Raw genomic sequence first — 21854 nt, forward strand, 5'->3', positions numbered from 1 at the left:
AAAAATGGTAGCACTTTTAAGTCAGTGGAAGGGAGGAAGAGGTAGGAAAAATAAAGAAGTGGTGTGTAATAGGGTAAAATTTCACGATTCCTGCCCAAGCGTGATAACGAACATTGAGATTGATCTTCTGGGTTGAAAGGTGTTATGTTTAGCAGTTGTCCAGTCACCATTTGTTCTCCCTAAATTATCTTTCAACCTAGCCACATGAAGTGAGTAGATTTTGAGATGCCCCCAACACCTTACTACACAATCTCCTGATTATAATAAGAAGCATTTATTTTCTGCTAAGCTGCCAGTTCCTAACTGCAGTTTCATTATCAACACCATTCTGGAAAAATAGTCTGCAAACAGAATCCATATTCTGATCATCTCTCGTTCAGGAACAATGAAATTAATCTATTAACAAAAATAATGTTGCTTAATATAATCAAACATATGAATGTAAAGAAAGAAATCAATTTGCTTACCACCCATTTGAAGCCTTAACACTGACATTTGCTCCCATGCTGAGTAGCTGCTCCACTTGACTGAGGAAGCCCCGGCCAGCAGCTATCATTAATGGAGTAGCACTGGTTTCGCTATGCCTGTAGTCAACTAAAAATAACTTATTTAGAGGGAGATTGATATATAATACAGCTATAAAACAAACAACCCAAATGTCAGCTATGAAATACATTTTGTGCTCTAATAATATGTATTAAGCACAGGACCACTCAGCTCTTGATCTCATTACAGCCTTGGACCAGACATTGATAAGGAGCTAAACTCCAGAGGTGATGTGAAAGTGACTGTAATTGACATCAAGGCAGCATTTGACTAAGTGAGGCATCAAGGAGCCCTGACAAAACGGAAGTCAATGAGAATCAGGGAAACTTTCCAGGTTCCAGGATATCACTGAAAGAATTCCTCTGTGTAGTGTCTTGAGTCCAACCACCTTGAGCTGCTTCATCAGTGACCTTCCCTCCATCATAAGGTCAGAAACAGCGATGTTCACTGATGACTGCACAATGTTCAGTAATATTTGTGACTCCTCAGATGCTGAAGCAGTCGATGTCCATACACAGCAAAACCTAGACAACATTCACGCTCGGACTGAGAAGTGACAAGTAACATTTGTGCCACACAAGTGCCAGGCATTTTCCATCTCCAGCAAGAGAAAATCCAACATCTCCCCATGACATTCAATCATTCGATGATATTACAATTGCCAAATCCTCCACTTTCAACAACCTAGGAGTTACCATCGATATAAACTGAACTGGGCTTACCGTATAAATACTGTGCCCACAAGAGCAGGTCAGAGGTTGGGAATTCTACAGTGAGTATTTTACCTCTTGACTCCTCAGAGCATATCCACCATCTACAAGAATGTGATGGAATGCTCTTCACTTGCATGGATGAATGCAACTCCAACAACACTCAAGAAGCTTGACACAATCCACAACAAAGCAACTGCTTGATTGGCACTCCATCCACCACCTTAAACATTCATTCGCTCCATTACTGACACCCAGTATCAGCAGCGTTTACCAAGTCTTGCTGCAAGCAGGCACAGACTGCTTCAATATTTATTTGGGGGGGCGGGGGCCATGGTGGCACAGCAGTTAACACTGCTGCTTCACAGCACCAGGGATCAGGGTTCAATTCCGGCTTTGGGTGACTGCCTGTGTGGAGTTTGCACATTCTCCCTGTGCCTGTGTGGATTTCCTCCCACAGTCCAATGACATGCGGGTTAGGTTGATTGGCTATGCTCAATTACCCTAGTATCAGGGTAAATACATGGGGTATGGGGATCAGGCCTGGATGGGATTATTGTCAGTGCAGTCTCGATAGGCTAAGTGGTCTCCTTCTGCATTGTAGGAATTCTATGATTATGTCTGTGTTCTTCAGAGTTGCGAATGGTACTGAACACTCTACAATAAGAACGTAAAAAGCAGGAGCAGCAACAGGTATTATGGCCCTTCGGCTCTGGTCCATCATTCATTAAGATCATGGTTGATTCGATCTGGATCTCAACCCCACTTTCCAGCCTGTGCCCAATAAACCTCGATTCCCCCACTGTGCAAGAATCTGCCCATCTCATCTTTGAATATATTCAATGGTTCAGGTTCCACAGCTCCCTGGGGTAAAGAGCTGCAAAGATTCACGACCCGCAAAAGAATAAATTCTTTCTCTCCTCACTCTTAAGACAAAATGTTAACTTAGCTCTCTCAACACAGATGCTGTCAGACTTGATGAGATTTTCCAGCATTTTCTGTCTTTGTTTCAGGAGCAGAGTCGCCCTGGCAGAACCCAAAATGAGCATCAGTAATCAGGTGATTGCCAAGTAAGTGCTGATTGATTGCACTGTTGACATCACTTTGCTGGTAATCAAGATTAGATTGTTGGGGTAATAACTGGCTAATCTGATATTCTCCTGTTTCTTGTGGACAGGACCAGAGCTTGATGATTTTCCAAATCATCAGGAATTAACACCACAAGGGGACAAGAACAACACCACAAGGGGACAAGAACAACACCACAAGGGGACAAGAACAACACCACAAGGGGACAAGAACAACACCACAAGGGGACAAGAACACCACCACAAGGGGAGAAGAAGAACATAAAGAAGAACATAAGAAATAAGAGCAGGAGTAGGCCATCTAGCCCTTGGAGCCTGCCCCGCCATTCAACAAGATCATGGCTGATCTGAAGTGGATCAGTTCCACTTTCTCCCCATAACCCTTAATTCCCTTGTATATCAGAAATCTATCTACTCATGACTTATATATATTCAGCGAGGTAGCCTCCATCACTTCAATGGGCAGAGAATTCCAGAGACACACCACCCTTTGAGTGAAGAAGTTCCTCCTCAACTCCGATCTAAACTGACCCCCCCCCCCCCTTATTTTGAGGCTGTGCCCTCTAGTTCTGCTATCCTTTCTAAGCGGGAAGAATCTCTCCAACTCAATTCTAGCTGAATTGTTGTAGTCTCTGCTGTAACTGAACTGGAACTGCTTGGTTAGGAGTGATCTGGAGGACAACTTTTCAGTTCTACAACCAGTTGTTCTTCGAGCCCATAGCCTTTGCAGTACCCAGAGCCTTCTGCTGTTTCTTGATATCACATGGAATGAATCAAATTAGCTGAGGACTAGCATCTGTGAAGCTGGGGACTTCAGGATAAAGCCATGATTCAACACATTTAGATGAAATTGGTTGCAAATGCTTCAGCGTTGTCTTTCACACTGATGCACTGGGCTTCGCCATCATTGAGAATGGGGATATTTTTGAAACGTTCTTTTCTGGTTAGTTATTCAATTATCTATCAATGTGAACCACTGGATATGGTAGGATTGCAGAATTTTGATCTAATCCATTGGTTGTGGAATCACTTGGCTCTGTCTACAACATACTGAATCCACTGTTTAGCATGTATTTAGCCCTGAGTTGTACCATTATGAAGGTGGTACCTCATTTTAGGTATGCTTGTTGTTGTTCCTGCTACGCTTTCCTGCAATGCTCATTGAAACAGAACTGATTCCCTGTCTTGACAATAATGCTACAGTGAGGGACATACCAGCCCATGACCTTACAGATTGTGGTGAAATACAGTTCTGTTCCTGCAGATAGCCCTCAGCACCTCATGGATGTCTAGTTGAGCTCTTAGATCTGTCCCAAATGTATCCCATTTACTACAGTGGCAGCTCCCCAGAAGATAATGTAGGATTTTGTCAGTGTAAAAATAGAATTGTGCACCTCCTCATACAATTGATATTCTTGACTCTTAAATTCACCTTTGCCCCATCATACATCTCTGTCAGACAAAATCTATTAGATCAAAATTAAACATCAGCAAATGAAAACTTAAGATGTGGACCACGTGTAAATAGAAGTGGCAAAAAGGCTAACAGTGACAAACTAAGTAAATATCAATCCTGAGAGAGCAGTCACAAAAGTCTATCAATTAAAGAAAGCTCCTCTACCATGAATCAAATGAGTCAAAATCTTTGGAAAAAATATTTTGCCAGCTATATTTTCCTCAGTAACTGAAATTTATGATGGACAAAATTAACATTGGAAACATTCACAACATTATGGTGTTCTCAGTTTGGGACACTAGGCCTCAGGAAAGGTGTGTTGGCTGTCAAGGAGATGTAGCACAAATTTACCAGAATCTGTTTAATTATGAGAACAGGATGCATAAAATTAGCTTTATTCTGTTGTGTTTACAAGATATGATTGTCATGTAGAAAATGATAAAAGGGATTTTATCAGGCTGGAAAAAACTCAGATCGAGATTACTCATCAAATTATAACTTTACAGCTCATAAAAAATTAATTAAAATTTTAACTGAACATTTATTTTACTTTATTTTTTATGCATTGGAATGTGTATCTAATATTCTATATGCTAACTTTATGTGTAATTACATCATTTTTTGCACCCATTGGTCATTACAATAATTCCTCAGCTAAGTTTGTTCTTTTAGAAAAATAGCATACGAGACAAAACACCTTACAAATAAGTCCAATGTAAAATCATAGTAATAAAAAAAAATGAACTGCAAGAAAAACAGCTGAGGCACAAATCTAAGTTTTAGTAAGTGGCTACGGTTTGGTACTACACCACCACCTGTGTGGATAAGAAGCTCAGAGACGCACTACCCACAATTTGTATTGGAGACTGGCAAGCTAACTTGTAGCTGGCATATAGCCAAAACAGTAACTCTAAACAGAAAACTCACCGCTGACATTTTCACTTAAAATAAGATGAAAAAGTTGGGCAAAAGCATCAACATCTTTGTGCAGCCAAATATCTGAGAGGCAGGCATCCATTTCCTTTATAAGCCAAGGCTCAAGAGAATTAAAATCTTTTTCATTCTGTGAAGTATAGAAACAGATGAAATTGAGACTATAGCACAACTGAGGTAACAAAATGTACATCTCAAAGTTTGCAGATGATACCAAGTTTGGTGGAAGGCTGAACCGTAATGAGGATGCATAAATCCTTCAGAATGATCTGGACAGGATGGAAGAGTAGACTAATCAATGGCAGATGCAGTATAATTTGGATAAGCATGAGGTTATTCATTTTGGAAACAAAAACAAGGAGGCAAATTACTACCCGGGTGCCTGTAAATTGGGAGAGAGGAGTGTGCAGCGAGACCTGGGTGTCCTTGTGCACCAGTCACTGAAGGTAACATGCAATTGCAGCGGGCGGTAAAGACAGCAAATGACATATTGGCCTTCATTGCGAGAGGTTTCAAGTACAGGAGCAGGGATGCTTTTTGCAACTATGTAGGCCTTGGTGAGGCCATGTCTAGAATACTGTATGCAGTTTTGGTCTCCTTTTCTGAGGAAGGATGTTCTTGCTTTCGAGAGAGTGCAATGAAGGTTTATCAGGCTGATTCCGGGGATGGCGAGACTGATGTACGAGGAGAGATTGACTGGGTTAGGATTGTTTTCATGAGTTCAGATGAAAGAGGGGGGGTTTCATAGGGACTTAGAAAATTCTAACAGGTCTAGACAGGATAGATGCATGGAGGATGTTCTTGATGGTGGGGGAGTCCAGAACCGGAGTTCACAGTCTGAGGATTCAGGGTAAACCATTTAGGACGGAGGTAAGGAGACATTTCTTCACCCAAAGAGTGGAATCTATTACCACAGAAAGTAGTTGATGCCAAGACATTGAACGTGTTCAAGAGGCAGCTGGATATAGCACTTGGGGCAAATAGGGTCAAAAGTTATAGGGAAAAAGCAGGATTAGGCTACTGAGTTGGATGATCAGCCATGATCTTAATAAATGGTGGTGCAGGCTCGAAGGGCCAAATAGCCTCCTCCTGCTCCTATGTTTCTATGTACATCACAAGCAATAATTCCAGTAGGCAACCTTCATCTGTCAGAAGTCACTTTGTTAGCAAACATGAACAGTATCATCCGTGTCATAGATGCATACTGTAACTCATTACAAATATGAATTAAATGAAGACAATTTATGAAGTTTAAGAATCTGAAAAGGTTAATGATCGAAACAGTTTGTGTCCAAATTTATCAGTTCAGGGTAATAAGGAAAGAAGTAAGCGATTTAATCCCTTGAACCTTTACCGCCATTCATTGTAGTTCATCTTCATCCATTCATAGTTCATCTGCACCAAAACTCCATTTAGCCACCTTTGCTTCACATTCCTTAATATGCTTGGTTAACCAATATCTGTTCTCAGTTCAATAACTGATCAATTGCCATTTGTAAAAGAGCATTTCAAACATCTACCATACTGTGTGCAGAAGAGTATCCTAATTTCACTTTGGAAAGGTCAGGCTTTAAGTTTTAGACAATGCTGCCTAGTCCTATTTTCCCCAGTGAACAGAAATAGCTTCCCTTCATATTTCCATTAATATCTTGTAAACTTCAATCAAGTAACTCCACAATCTTCTAAATTCCAGGGAATACAATCCCATTTTATATAATCACTCCTTGTAATTCAGGTATCATTTTGGTAAAGCTATTTGGCAAAGAGTATTTCTTGAATTGGCAACAGATTTTTCCATTGCTTCACCCAGGCAATTCATGGTGGGTCAATGGTATTTTTGGTTACACTGGTAGGATGGATTTGATAGGTATTTCCATCCTTCCTTGAATGCATATTTTACTTAACCCTTCCATTTTGATTACAATGGTCAAACAGGACTAACCAAAGTGCATACCAACGGTTATGGTGCAACAGCAAAGGACACAAAACTAAAGCTCAAGCAAATTACAACCTTTATTCATGGTCCAGGATGTTTGGTTTTAACCATGGCTTCTTAGGAAGAAAATAAATTTGAAGTTTGTCTTCTCCTATACTGTTAGATGGCTCTGAACTTATAGAAATTGGAAAAGTAGATTAAACAATATGCCCTTGGAATCAATTATGTAAAATCGTCACGTTGGGCAGAACAACAGAAAAATAGATAGAAAAATTACAAAACTCATTTAAAAATTTATTAAATTACCAATTGACTGAATACACTGTCTCCACCATCATCGAGCAAATCGTTTTCTGCTGCCAGGCTTGGGATAAATCTTTGTCTTTGATACTCCGATCTGCTGACATTACTTGTTTCCTTAGCTTTGTACCATTCAGTTAAGTTTGTTTGTTGCTTTTCCTCTGAGAAGATAAAATAGAATTAATTACTCTAAGTGTGTTTAACATTAACACAAGATTTTAATGGAACACATTACATTATACTAATGGATTAAAATCTGGACTGTTGCTCAAACCTGTTAGCTCAATATTGTCAGTTCTTTTTATCTGAATCAGTCAGGTAGCAATTGTGATATACATGCATTTGAACTTACCTCGCTGTTTCTCTTTTTTATATTTCAACATTTCTTTATTCGTATACCCAGTCGTACGCAAGATGTCCTCTAAAAAAAGTTCTTTTACTTCAAATGGTCTCCCTTGAACTTGAAAGAAAGGCACCAATGTTTAAAATCTATGCTTAAACCTGCTTGGTTGTACTCCTAATCTAACATATAAGCCAATATTTTATGACCTTGCTCTGGCGAGGCTTGTAAAATCCCGCCTGAGGCTAAACAGAGAATTCTGTACGAGCCTCGCCCGCCCCAGAATCAGGGCGGTCAGCTGGTAAAATGCCGGTCATAATTGTAAATTGCACATTATGACCACGAGTTTAACAAAATTCTACTACACATTTTCAAAATCGCCACTTCCAAATCCCTGTGCTCCCATCCACTATCCTTCCAATGGCTTACTCCAATAATGCAAGAAATGTTGAGTCGACGCAACCAGGATTTTACTGGCATGACATGGATCCTGCCACCGGGACCAAATGCAAGTACTGAGGCCAAGCAGACGAATGGAGTAACAGTGGAAGGGATTTTACCAGTGACAGTCAAATAAGAGACCACTACTGTCCAATTAAGGAACGGGGCTACCTCTTCCAGACAGAGAACTGGCAGCTCTGCAGTGTCACCGACTGCTGAGACTGCAAGCAGAATAAGAGGCTCTGTCGTTGTTGAAGCACCCTCTAAGAGTATGTAGGAATTTAGGATCTTTTTTAAATATACCAGGGCCAAGCAAGCAAGCACTGGCAATTGAAGGGGTGAACCTTCCATCAGCAGTAAAGAACACATGGAGTAGTCTTTGCCACCACCAATGGGCCCCTCCATGAGACACAAAGTCATCAGGAAGAAAGCCACCACTGTATTACTTGCCAGGAAGCCACCTCAGGTGTTGTTGGTAATCCCCACAAAGAGGGAGACCATTCTAACAGAGGTTAAAGACACAGAGGAACCTAAAATAAGCATCAATTAGACTAGTTGGTCAACTGACTCTGATTGGTGGGCTGCCAAGCTGTCATTTCAGCCTTGTGCCAACCCTCCTCCGCTCCCCCCCCACCCCCATCAGCCCACCTCATCTCCAGAGAGCTGGCAAAATCTAGCCCTCATCTTTATTTTCTGATCCAGCCTTCTATATTCATCAATGAACCAGGATTGGTCATCTAGCTTGATGGTAATGAGAGTAATAGATCCACAGGCTATACAACTTTGTTGCTGCTAGATCTGAATTTAACAATCATAGTACCACACAATACAATGAATGGTATCTTTTGTGTGAAGACAGATAGACTGGTAAGGATGAGGTCAAGTAGTTTCTTCCCTCGTGTTGGTTTTCCCCACCACCTCCCAAGCCAAATAACCTATGTTCCTTAGTACAAGGCATGCTGTCAGCAATAGTGCAACCAAGCCACTCTCAGTGATGGATATTGAAGTTGCCCCCAGCCCGAGTACATTGTCTTGTTTTCCCAAATGTAACAACTAGATATGGTGAAACTGGGGAGTTTCGAGCTGATCCACTAGTTGTGGAATTGCTTACCTCTGTCTATGGCATGCTGTTTCCATTATTTAACATGCAAGCATAGTGTAGCTTTACCAGGTTGGAATCTCATTTTTAGCTGCGCTTGGTGCTGTTCCTGATTCCAGGTAGGTCCCTAGGTTTGATGGTAATGGTGGAGTGAGGGGTATGCTAGGCCACAAGGCTTAGATTGAGGTAGAATACTGACAGTCTACACCATCTTATAATTGCTGAATTTTGAGCTGCTAGTTGTATTTTAAATCTCCCCCATGGAGTGTTCCCACTGAACTTTATTCCACAATGACAGTGCATTGAATATCCCATACCAATACTGTTCTGGGCTGATGCATCTATAACTGGCAGCTTGGTGAGAACAAGGGCAAGTAGGTTTTTCCTTCCTATTGATTCTCTCACCATCTACCTGAAGTAGCAAGTGTTAATATTTTGACAAACCATCCTCACTTTAAAAAATCTTGTGGTAAAGCCAATATTATTTTACTGAACTATTTGAGACTTAAAAAATAAAAGCTAATAGCCATCCAAAGCATTTTGAGGCCTTAACCAAATAGCACAAATGTATTTCAAGATTCCAGGTATAGTCATACAAGATGTTACGCACTAGCTTTTACTTACTGTAAATTACAGGACAGCCACTGAAGTATCTGATGAAGAGATTAACATCCAAAGCTGCACTAGAAAGTATAAGTCTTAGTGATGGATGTTTTTGCATCAGATCCCTCAGTTTAGTTAGTAAGAAATCACTAAAGCGATCTCGCTCATGTACTTCATCCTGTCACACAAAAAAAGGGAAAAGAATGTGTATCTATTTTTAACCATTAATTATGCACTTAGTGAAACAAGGATAAGGTAATGTCCATTTTTATCTGCATAACTTCTACTCTTTGTAGTTAGCTGGTTAGTAGTTGCATAGCATATATTCTAATCACCTTTTCCACCCACATGTTGCTAACCAAGTAATTAATTCACTTGTTGTGGTAAATTACCTATGCATTGAATCCATCCTATAAATCAGGTTCAGCACATTAGTGCTCTAATGTTCAGTGGCACTTTTCGGAATGTTCAAATCTTGTTCCAAAGCCCTGGCCTGAGCTTCAAGGCAGCAGAAATATTTTGCCAAGTTAACAAAATTACTGAATGACTAAACCATAGCTTTCATTTATTATCTGATCCTGCCGCCATCAGCTTTTCAACCCATTGTGCCAAGACTTAACAAGAAAAAGTTTTTTTCCCCCTCACTGAAACTGGAGCATGTGAATGTGAACCAATTGGAAGGCTCTCAGGACTTAGATCATCAGCTGGACAGAAAACTGAGAAACATTTTTCACATTATTGATATTGCATACACGGAAGTAGGAAAATTTCAAGGTGAAGTATTGGCGTCAGAGAATAGTTTGTCTTTAATTCAGCTGTTAGAAATACGGCTTCTAAGTTATTTTAATTTCCCTTATATAAACTTTCTTGGGCATGCCCAGCTTTTATCTTGAATTAATGTTCATTTTCACAGGATGTTTAACAGCACCATGCAGTTACTTCGAGTTCTGGGCCTTTGACAAGATTACTTTCTAGTTGCTTTAAGCCTCTGATAACATCCCTTTTCTCCTCCTTGTTTAAGATTATCACAGCTATTCTTTTGAGATAAGGAAAATGTTTTCTAGATTAACTGACATTTTTCAGCATATCCATCATTGCACTAGGTTAACTTAACTTAAAAATGCAAGACATTGCAGGAGTAGACCTTTTGGTCCTTTGAACCAGTCATGATATTTAACAAATTTATGGCTGATTTTTATATGCTAGTACCACCTTCCCACAATATCCATTTATCCTTGAACTTCCCTAGTACCCCAAAAGTTGAGCAACCAGTCTTGGTTTGCAAACAAAATATCAAAGAGAACAGTGAAGATCTTTATTTAAAGAAATTACACTGAAAATTTCATATTTAGGAATTAATGTGATGTGCAGTGGAAGCCACTGCCTGTTTATATGTAAATTTAGTTATTTTAGATTTATAAACAAATGGTTGAGATCCTTTAGTTGCCATGAATTAAGTAGAGAAAATACTACATCTATTGAAGCAGCTAATACACATGGGAAGTATCAAGAATGAATAATAATTAGACTCTTAATAGCTTCTGCTGGATTGGAAACTTTCAGACCATACTATTCAGCTCCTCACGTTTGTTCCTGAACAGCACATTTCTAGGCATTTTACTTTATTAATGATCACAATATATGATAGTTTTAACTTTTGGAAAAAATTAATCCTATTGACAGGATCAAAACAGCATAAGAGACCAAAAATTACTGTTGTTGATAGGAGTGGACAAATGTTTACATGGCTATTGTTTTAATCGAAATGTTAATTTATTTTGATTTCAACTTTAAAATTTACATTGAAGTCCATTTAACAAGGTTTACTTCCTCCAGGAGTTACTTCTGACTTTAAAGATAACGTTTTTGTCATTTTGAAGGTCCATATGAAGTGTCAAATTTTGTGTCTTTCTGGAATTTGTCCCAGAACCCCATTTAAAAAATAAACTCATCCTCAATAAATACAACTTTCACCACAGTCCTGAATTACACTTGTGCGTGCATAGAGCATTTTCTCACAGGTCATAACATGTTGCGTAAACCTGAAGCTCAAATTATCAACTAAAATTTCCCTGCATTTACACATCCCACCTTTACAAGAAGAACCTTCAGGGATATTTTATAATTGCCATCTTTTCTGCACCGTCAATTTTTCTGAAGTTGTCAGGCAGTATTTTCAGTTGACATGTTTGCTTATCCCTTTTTCCAGTGTTCCTTCTCCCACCAATTTCTTATGCAGTAAGCATTTCTTTTCAGAAATCATCGCAAAAGATCAGAATTAATCCAAACACTGCAGAACTCAGCAGACCAAAAAATACTGATTATGGCCAATTCCCATTCTGCTTTTCAGTGCGATAAGTACTGTAACTTAATAGGCACAAAGAAAATCTGGCGCTTTAGTAATTTTGATGATTAAATGGTGGATCACCACTCAAAGGATCACAAACTTAAACTTTGGCTTTGAAATGCTTTACTAAAAATATTTCATTGTTGCCAAAGATGCAGGATAGTAGAAAACAGGTATTCCCTGGAGATTTCAAAGTAGAAACATTGGACTATAGGAGAACAGTGCAATAAATTAACTGAAAATAAATATTAAAAAAAAACAAAATTCGTGATTTGCTGCAACTTGATTAGCACAAATCTAAATCCAAACCTGCTGAGGTAGCTAAGATTAACTTATAATGATCAAATTTATTATTTAGTCAACTGCAGTACTCTAACAGAGAGAGCTAGTGTACTTTACAAATATACAAGCCTATCATGCCATCCACTGGCAATTATACAGTAGTCATTATCTTAAGTAGGGTACTCCACAGAAAACAATGGCACTGTCAAAATTAACTAATCCTTCAAACCGTCATCACAAATTAATTGCTAATTTTCATTAAAATTGCTATATAAAATTAAGTATATTCAACCTCACTGTATTCAAAATTAAAATCTCTTTTGGTTCCTTTGTATTTCTTTGCCTTTTCAAAATTGCTTCTCTCCTCCACTTTCCATCCCTGAACAAAGAAACATAATTTCACATCCAAATAGGTAATCCAGTTCCAGGACTTAAAATGTACCCTGCGTATTCATAAGGGACTGAAGAGCAGCTCTTGTAACCTTTCCTCCATGTATACTGACTATGAGGTGCCACGTACAATTAATTAGTTCGGTTGGAAGCTTAAACCACAACAATACATTACTGAATACTCTTAAAAGCACTAAGAATTGCTTATTGAAGCAAATTAACTATTGCTAAATGTTTTGACTGCTAATTATATGGAATTGTTTCAGCATTTTGTATTATGGCTGCTTATTTCATAACAGAGATTTAATACTTTAGTTGTAGATCCTTTGTCATAAGTGGTAAGTGAAAGATAATTCAATCTCTTTACAGAACAAGAAAAGGAAATGAGGTAATAGGTATGGTGTGCTTTGGTGGTGGGATCATGCTGTAACAAAGCTCCCAACTTGCAAAAAAATCCATTTTTTCCTTGTTTATTCATTGCCATAGTGCAAACTCTGATAGTTCTTTGAGGAATTAACTAGTAAGGTAAATGTAAAGGATCCTGTAGACAAGGTGCACTCAGATTTCCAAAAGGCATTAATTGAGGAGCCAAGTCAAAGGTTTTTAAACAAGATAAAAGTACACGGTATAGAGGATAACATATTACAACAAATAAAGGATTGGTTAGCCAACAAGGGACAGAACAAAGTTAAATAGGCCTTTTTCAGGTTGGCAAGAGGTAACTAAAAGTGCCACAGGTATTGCTGCTTAGGCCTGAACTATTTATCATCTAGAACAATGACTTGGATGAAGGGACCAAATGCATCATAGCTAAATTTGCCAATGGCTCCATGATGGTTAAGAAAGTGAGTTGTCAAAAAAAGGTGGAGTGTGCAAAGGGGTATGGATAGGTTAAGCAGGTGTGCAAAATTCGACATATGAAGTATAATGTGGGGAAGTGTGAAATTGTCCACTTTGGCAGTAAGAATAGAAAAGCAGTACACCATTTAAATGGAAAGAGGTTGCTAAACTTGGGTGCCTGTTACATGAATCAAAATGTTAGTAAGAAGTACAGCAGTTAGGAAGGTAATTGTTCTGTTGGTGGTTACTGCAACCAAAATGGAACCTAAAAGTAGGGGAATTTACTGCAGCAGAGAGGGCAATGATTAGACCACATCTGAAGTAGTGTGTGAAGCTTTGGTCTTTTTTGAAGGGTATGTTTGCATTAGCAGTTCAGAGATGATTCACTTGACTCATTCCAGAGATAAAGAGCTTATTAAGGTTGAAGAGGTTGGGCCTATACCCATTTGAGTTTAGGAGAATGAGTGTGACCTTATTGAAACACACACTATCCTGAGAAGACTTTTTAGGGTGGATACCAGGAAGGATGTTTCATCTTGTGTGGGACAGTAGAACTAGGGGACACAGTTTAAGACGGAGATGAGGAGAACTCTTTTCTCTTGGGGGTCAGTAGTATGTGGGGTCTTCTTCGCCAGAATGCAATGGAGGCTAGGTGTTGAATTTATTCAAGGCTGAATGAGATAGATTTTTGATAAACAAGACAAGTCAATGGTTACAGAGGGCAGACAGGGAAGTGGAATTGAGGCCACTGCCAGATCAGCCATGATCTTATCGAATGGTGGAGCAGGCTGCAAGGGTCACAACGTCTACTCAGGCTCCAAAGTTATGTCCTGATCAATCCATTCTTCTAAGACTTTATAGTTGACAAAGCTGTTGGCAGGGTCTGTTCTTATTTCCATGTTTCCACTCCCACCTTCATTTTAATGTTTTTCACAGCCTCATCAAGATAATCAGTTTGTTCCTCCACTTCTGAAGAAAGATCCACAACCAAAATATTATTAGCTCTTTTGAGATGCTGAAGAACCTTTACTTCCAGTATTTTCTACATTAGTTTAGAGACGATGGGAATGCAAACTCAGAACTTTGATGAGATCACTGCTGCACTTTTATTGCCTGAACATGTTGATTTGGGAAGGCAAATCTGATACAAATGCCACGTAAGTTGTCCCTTGCCAGTGGCACAGGATGATCTCTGCTGAGGCCTTGCTTTGTCCTGGTGTCTGCTTTTTGTGCTTTTGAAACTGCATAGCGTTGTGATGGCAAGTTCCTACCCAAAAAAGGAACACATGAATCATTCTGAAAAACTTACTACTATCACATGTGTGACAGCTGCTAAGGTACCATCTCCTGCCATTAGTGTTCGAAGAAGTACTCCATTTGTACAAAATGTCAGCAGTGTCTTTGGGGAAACCCTGAAACAAAAATAATTTTGTATTAGAAAACTTAAAACATCAAGAGAACTTTAGTGTTTAGCAGCCTCTTCAATTATACCTGCTCTCCAGTCGAATCTGGTAACCGATAGTTTGCCCAATCTTTTCACCCCTCTCTGCAGCAACCCTTTCTGCTACAGCAATAGCCGCAAGTCGTCTGGGCTGAGTACAGAATATACGGCAGGGAATCCCATTCTTATAACAGTCATCCAAAAGGAACTGGGGGATCTGAAAAATAATGCAAAGAAGAGTGAACATATCCACTCTCAAAACTAACAGACAAACTCAATAAATTAACAGCACTGTGGCAAAAGTATTTGGAAATTTCAGGAATATTGCTTTGTGAACACATGCTCTTCGTAAAAAGATTCAGTACCACATTTTCCAAAAAGGTAAAGATCAAACCAACGTTAAACAGATTACCAAATATCCCTTATAAATTTTTGTCTTAGTCATGAGAACAAGTGCAACAGAAGTATCTAAAAGTAGAAAAATATCAAAGGAATAGTGGTTTACAACAGTAAATGAATTATTGGCAGAATAGGTACATGAAACGTCCTAATTATGTTAGGGATTGTGGGCTTTACACAAAAAGAAAAGGATGTGGCTTGCACACAGATTCGAAAGAACAACAGATTTATTCCAGAAGCTGTTGGCTGCATAGTGTAAAAATTGAAACTAAACCATCTTCTGATTCTGGAACGGTTCTGCAGGTCAGAAAGTAACAAATGTCACGCCACTATTTAAGGGAGGGAAAGAGAGAGAAAACAGGGAATTACAGATTTACTAGCCTTACGTCTGTAGTAAGGAAAATGCTGGGATAACCAGGAGGCTGGTTAGCAAAATTAAAGGACATGGGTTAGGAAGTAATGTACTGGCATGGCCTAAGGATTGGTTAACAGGCAGAAAACAGAGTAGGAATAAATAGATCATTCTTGAGCTGGCAGGCAATGACTAGTAGGGTACCACAAAGATCAGTATTTGAGGCTCCAGTGGTTCACAATTTATATCAATTATGTGGGGACCAAATGTAATATTTCCAAGTTTGTGGGTGAAACAAAGCTGGATGGGAGTGGGCGTTGTGAAGATGCAAAGCGGCTTCAAGGGCATTTGGAAAGTGTTAAATGAGCAATCAGGACTATGGTAGATGGAATATTGTGTGGTTATCCACTTGGGTAAACGTGCAAAGTATTTCTTAAATGCTGAGAGATTAGAAAGTATAGACATACAAAGGGACCTGTGTCCCCTTATCAATAAGCCATGGAAAGCTAACATGCAGGTGCAGGTGGAAAGATTCTGAAGCTTCAAATTCCAGGACATCCACATAATGGAGGACCTCTCATGGTCCTTCAACAACAACTTCTCCCTAGAGAAGAAGGCTCAGCAGTGCCTATACTTTGAGGAGACTAAAGAGAGCTAACCTGTTCCCCCAGCTTCTCTTAAACTTCTACAAATGCACAACAGAGAACACCTTGTTGAAGTGCATTATGACACGGTTTGACAGTTGCTCCATTTCTGACTGGAAAGCTTTGCAGCAGGTAGTCAAAACTACCCAGACATTATCGGCACCCAGCTACTAGCCATTTGGGACATTTATCACAAATATTGCCTGCGGAGATCTCAGCATCACCAGAGATCCCACCCATTCCAGCCACAGACTGTTTGCCCCTTCCCCCCTGCCATCTGGGAGGCGGTACAGATGCATTCGAGCCCATACGACCAAGCTCAGGGACAACTACTTCTTCAGAGCAGATACCCACCTGAACTCCATCCTTTAACACATTCACAGGCAACAGGCATTGTGCAATATGCATATATACACAATGACTATTAACACTATTTTATAATGACCACTGTTCTTTGTATCTTGGGTGCCTGCAAACTCACTTTTCGTTGTATTTGTACATTATACAATGACAATAAAGTTGAATTGAATTGAGCAAGCAAATAGGAAGGTTAATGGTATGTTAGCCTTTACCACAAGAGGATTTGAGTACAGTGGTGGCAAAGTCTTGCTTCAATTGTATTGAACCTTGGTTAGACCACACAGAGTACTATTATTGCTATAGAGGGAGTGCAGATGTTTCACCAGACTTATTCCCAAGGCGGCAGGACTGGCTTATGAAGAGAGATTGGGGAAATTGAGCCTGTATTCTCTAGAATTTTGAAGAATGGGAGGTGATCTCATTGGAACCTACAATATGCATCAAGGGAAATGCAAGCAAGATGCTTCCCCGTTGGGAAGTTGAGAACCAGGGGACACAATTTCAGATTTAGGGGGGAACCACTTAAGGCAAGAAATTATTTGCTCGAGAATCTTTGGAATTCCCTACCCCAGAAAGCTGTAGAAGCTGAGTCATTGAGTATGTTTAAAGTAGGCATTTACAGATTTGTATGACATTGACAGATTTCCACCAATGACACCAAAGGGATACGGGGATAATGTGAAAAAAAGGCATGAACTAGGTGATCAGCCATGATCATATGGAATGATGAAGTAGGCTCAATGGTCTGCTCCTTCTTTGATCCTATACTTCTGTTGAAATACAAAGATGATACATTTATGCTTAAAAGAACTTTGAAGTCAATTTCTTTCAAAATAACCACTAGCCAAATGCATTGATCTGTTCTGATTCTGTTACAGACACAGCCCAGGGCTGCAGTCCATCAATCCATGACTGGAGTGCTGGGTATTTTCACACACTAGTCACAGAACCCAGTTCCAGCTGCCCCCAGTGTGACAGTTCATCATCCCTTTTCCCATCATCCCTGGGAAAGGCCTACTTTGGTGCCATGGTGCAGAACTTGGCGTGAAGTTGAAGTGGGATTTCCTTTGGAGTTCTGCTACCCTCCCAAGCTCCCAGGACTTGCTATTCTGGATCTCCACCCGTGTTGCCCACTGCCAGACGTGCCAGCTCTTCTCTTGCCACTCTTGCCCCTTCTTTGTCTTCTGCAGCTCCAATGCCCTCACACCTACCATCATGCTCAGTATGGTCCACAGTGGTTGTAGGCAAATGACAGACATGACTACCAACAATGCCTGTTCTCTTCCTGTTGGGGAACACTTCAGCGGTCATGGGCATTCGGCCTCTGATCTTCGGGTAAGCGTTCTCCAAGGCGGCCTTCACAACACACAACAGTGCAGAGTTGCTGAGCAGAAACCGATAGCCAAGTTCCGCACACGTGAGAATGGCCTCAACCGGGATCTTGGGTTCATGTCACACTATCTGTAACCCCCACAACTTGCCTGGACTTGCAAAATCTCACTAACTTTCCTGTCTGGAAACAATACACATCTCTTTAACCTGTGCTTAAAGCTCTCTCCACTCACATTGTCTGTGCCTTTAAGAATTGATTACCTGTAAAGACTCACATTCCAATCATTATGCATGTAAATTGAGTTTGTGTCTTTGTGCCCAGTTTGTGATCAGAACTCCCAGCTACCTGACAAAGGGACAGCCTGTTCCAAAAGTTTGCATCATTTGCTACAAATAAACTTGTTGGACTTTAAGCTGGCATTGTGGGATTTCTTTCTAACACTACCAATAGGCAGCATTCACTGCCAATAAGGGACCTACATCACATCAACACTAAGGGCCCTCCTTCAACGCCCGAGAGAGCAGGGCTTGCCCCCACCTTGATTCAGAGCCCATCATCCCTGGGAAAGGCCATGGTGAAGATCTTGACAAGAAGCGTGAAGTTGAAGTGGGATTTCCTTTGGAGTTCAGCTACCCTCCCAAGCTCCCAGGCCTTGCTAGCCTGGATCTCCGCCTATGCTGCCCACTGCTGGACGTGCCAGCTCTTCTCTTGCCACTCTGGCCCCTTCTTTGCTTTCTGCAGCTTCTCCACATTCTGGAGGTAGAAGTTGGTTTTGTGCTTGGCCTGGGGGACTTCCACCCACATCCTCTGTCGACAAACCACATTCTCGTAACCAAAACATTCACTCAGGTGAGTCCATTTGAAATGGTGCAGGTACTTATTGTTCCACAAGTCATCGTGGAAGTGGCTACGCTTGTGGGTTCCAATCGGGTCCCAGCACTGACCCCTGATCACCACTGATCACAAATCTCTGATCAGTGAAACATCCTTCTGCCAATACTCCGTGAGTTGTTTTGATTCACTTCAATAATAACAAAACAGCATTAAAAAATGTATTGACAAATGAAAGGGACACACCTGCGTAGTTTTTCCAGATCCTGTTTCTCCAACTATTAAAATCACTCTATTCTCTTTAATGATTTTCACTATTTCATCTCGCTTTTCAAAAACAGGTAGAGACTGTCGAAAGGCATCTAACTCAGAATCGCCACGTTTTGGTGGAACTTGAGGAATTCCATTGTTGAGTCTACCACTGGTCTTATTCATCTCTCGGTTGTTTTCTAGGAGGGCATAAATACGGAATCAACTAAAGCAGCTTGAAAATCAACATGAGAAACTAAAAGCAACATCTCAAAGTATCACAGTGTAACTCACAAAATGATGGATGTGTTCAAAATGAAGCTGAAAAATATAAGTTTTTAATAAACAAAAAATGCTGGAAATATTGTGAAAAAAAGGTATCAATCTAAAATGTTAATTCCAAATGTTGACAGGCTTACTGAGTATTTCCAGCTTTTTCAGATTTTCTTTAGATGCTGTAAATCTGAAATAGTTATGCTTTTTTATTCATTTTTAATTCCTGGACCAATAGAGATCACTAACTATTGGAGCTTTACATGCAAACTTCTCTTCAGGCATTAGTAAACTAGACTTCTAATGATTAGCATTAATTACCAGATTTCAATAATATTAGAACTGCTACCATTATGAAGGTGTCATTAACTGTTTACTAAATTTGTGACCTACAAATTTAAATACTAATTGATAAAACACATTTTCACAACCTTCCAAAGTCCATTCCAATTTTGAAAAGGAAAGCAACTGATTACAGTGTGCACCACTTAATGTGTTGAAACCTAAAAGCAGCATAGAATAGATAAGCAAATTTCTAAAATATAAACACGCCAAAATCTTGAAATAGGTTTTAAGCTACAGTTGCGTACAATGATTTTCCAATCAGCAATATTTATAACAACAGTAACCCATTTATTTTAAATAATGGCAATGAGAAAATCTAAGCAATTCAATATTATAGCCATTGATGAGTTTTGAACACAACATAAACATCAGAAGGTTAGTCTTGTGAGTAACCCCAAGGTGACCAATTAATGTTAGATTTTTAAAGTTGTAAAACTGAGATAAACCAGCCAAGTAAGTTTATACCTTTCCTCTAAAGGAAACAGCAACACATACCTGCTTCAACAGTTAATGCATTCCCTCGTTCAGTTTTGGGTAAAAGATCTGTGCGCTCTTTATTAGTCACAGGAAACCGCTGAATTAGATTGCGTATGGCATGTTTCATACTATGGGTTAGTGTGCAGGTCATAACAGCCTGAGCTGACTCAGAGCCATCTTTCTTCTTTATTGTAAGAAATCGGTGAGCCCCCTTTCTGAAAAGAAAGGATCAATTACTGTTTCTCAAGCAACTTTAAAAGACAAAGTATGAAAACATAAAAATAAACAGAACTTTAATGTATGAAAAGCATTTTCTCACTGCATGGCTCTCATGAAATATGGGTGAAAATAGTCATTAATGTAAAAAAAAGATACAAATCATAGTGCTGTAATACTTGCAGAAATAGCCTGCACTGCAACTTATTAAATACTTCTTTGCATTTCCTCCATTTCGGACAGCGTTTCATAGATTCACTTGAATAGCCAATTTAGTAATATCAATTGAAAATGCACCAATATGCAGCATGCTCCAGAGGCGGACACATCAGATTCTGCCGGGGGTGGGAACAAAGGAACACCAAACAAACTTCACTTGGTAGAGGAATTAGTAAATGTAACAACTTATGTATGTAACATACTTTAGGGTTAAGGGTTTATGGATGCACAGTATTGTTAAAAAAAATTCCAAATCACCCTTAAAGCCTCAGATGTTTGGATGAGGGCAACGGAATAGCAGAGCAGGTCAGCACTGGAAGAGTGAACGAAGGTCATGGAAAGATTTATAAAGAAAGTTTTTGATGAGAGCAGAAGCAGAAGTAGATGGCAAGAATAGGCAATAGATGATTAGGGCTTAATACTGGATATGAGCAATGGAATTTGTGGGATACTGGTAGAGATCACTGCAGAATAGAATAGATAAGTAAATTATAGATTAAAGTTTCAGTAGTGATAGGAGGTAGAGATGGGCAGGTAATATTACAGGGACTTGAAATAGGTCATCCTAGTGATGGGTAGAATGCAAGGTGTGATGATGGATGCTATTTATTTTAAATATTTTTGGGAATATGGTAATATTTTGTAAAGATGATTGAGAGTCTGTGTGTCCATGATAATCAAACTGGGAAAAAGTTAATAGAGACAAGCTTGTTGTGAAAGCTGAGAGTTAAAAGGGTAAAGTGCTGGGTGCATGCACTTGTAATGAGAGGCTGAAATGAGGTTGGATTGACAAATAAATAGGTTGTGTTTGAAATTTGCATTAGGATAGGAGGTAAGAATTTAGTTTTTCAGTTGTTAAATTTCAAAAGGCAATTAGAAGTGATGAGGAACTTTTCCAACATGCAAAGGCTTAATCAGTAAACAAAAAGGTTATAAAATTTTATTGGCCTAAAAGCAGAGGCAACAGGAAAACATGAAAGATTTTTATACTTTGGAATTCAAAGTTGGAGTTGAGGTCAAAAGGTGCTTGAAGACAACAGAATCTGAGCTGAAAGAATATTTGAGGAAAGATGTTGAGATGGCTGTGTAGGGAAGATGTCCTGACACCACAGGGAGATATTTTGTAAAACTGTTTTAACTGTGTAACTTTGATCTTACGTGCTTATGTTTTTTTTTCTTCTTGGTCATTAACCTTTTGTTTCAATCCTAAAAGTGTTACTGAAGTTTTATGTTTTTCATTTTCCTATTAAAAAAGGTTATGATCCGTAAGAAGGTCTCTCTCTGGAATCTGGCTCACTCAGCAAATAACATCTGTTGTGATCGTAACAGAGGTTTGAAGCTCTGCCATTGGTCAAAAAGGACACCTATATAGTCAGGTCTATATTGAGAAACTGAGACAAGGAC

General features: G+C 39.4%; 1 protein-coding gene across 6 annotated transcripts in view; it reads right to left on the bottom strand.

Moving 5' to 3' along the window:
• ythdc2 (YTH domain containing 2) overlaps nucleotides 1-21854 on the bottom strand; it is a 102895-nt gene that overhangs the window by 65235 nt on the left and 15806 nt on the right. For all 6 annotated transcript variants that reach the window (XM_080188999.1, XM_080188997.1, XM_080188996.1 and 3 more), the window contains exons 4-12: nucleotides 20034-20230; nucleotides 18918-19120; nucleotides 14803-14969; nucleotides 14621-14723; nucleotides 9474-9630; nucleotides 7322-7429; nucleotides 6976-7130; nucleotides 4728-4863; nucleotides 468-594 (exon numbers count right to left, since the gene is read on the bottom strand). In XM_080188999.1, the coding sequence (XP_080045125.1) occupies nucleotides 468-594; nucleotides 4728-4863; nucleotides 6976-7130; nucleotides 7322-7429; nucleotides 9474-9630; nucleotides 14621-14723; nucleotides 14803-14969; nucleotides 18918-19120; nucleotides 20034-20230 (1353 nt within the window). The remainder of the gene's footprint in view (nucleotides 1-467; nucleotides 595-4727; nucleotides 4864-6975; nucleotides 7131-7321; nucleotides 7430-9473; nucleotides 9631-14620; nucleotides 14724-14802; nucleotides 14970-18917; nucleotides 19121-20033; nucleotides 20231-21854) is intronic.

This window comes from Carcharhinus amblyrhynchos, chromosome 5, assembly GCF_965287045.1.
Source record: "Carcharhinus amblyrhynchos chromosome 5, sCarAmb.v2.hapA, whole genome shotgun sequence".
Classification (NCBI taxonomy): domain Eukaryota; kingdom Metazoa; phylum Chordata; class Chondrichthyes; order Carcharhiniformes; family Carcharhinidae; genus Carcharhinus; species Carcharhinus amblyrhynchos.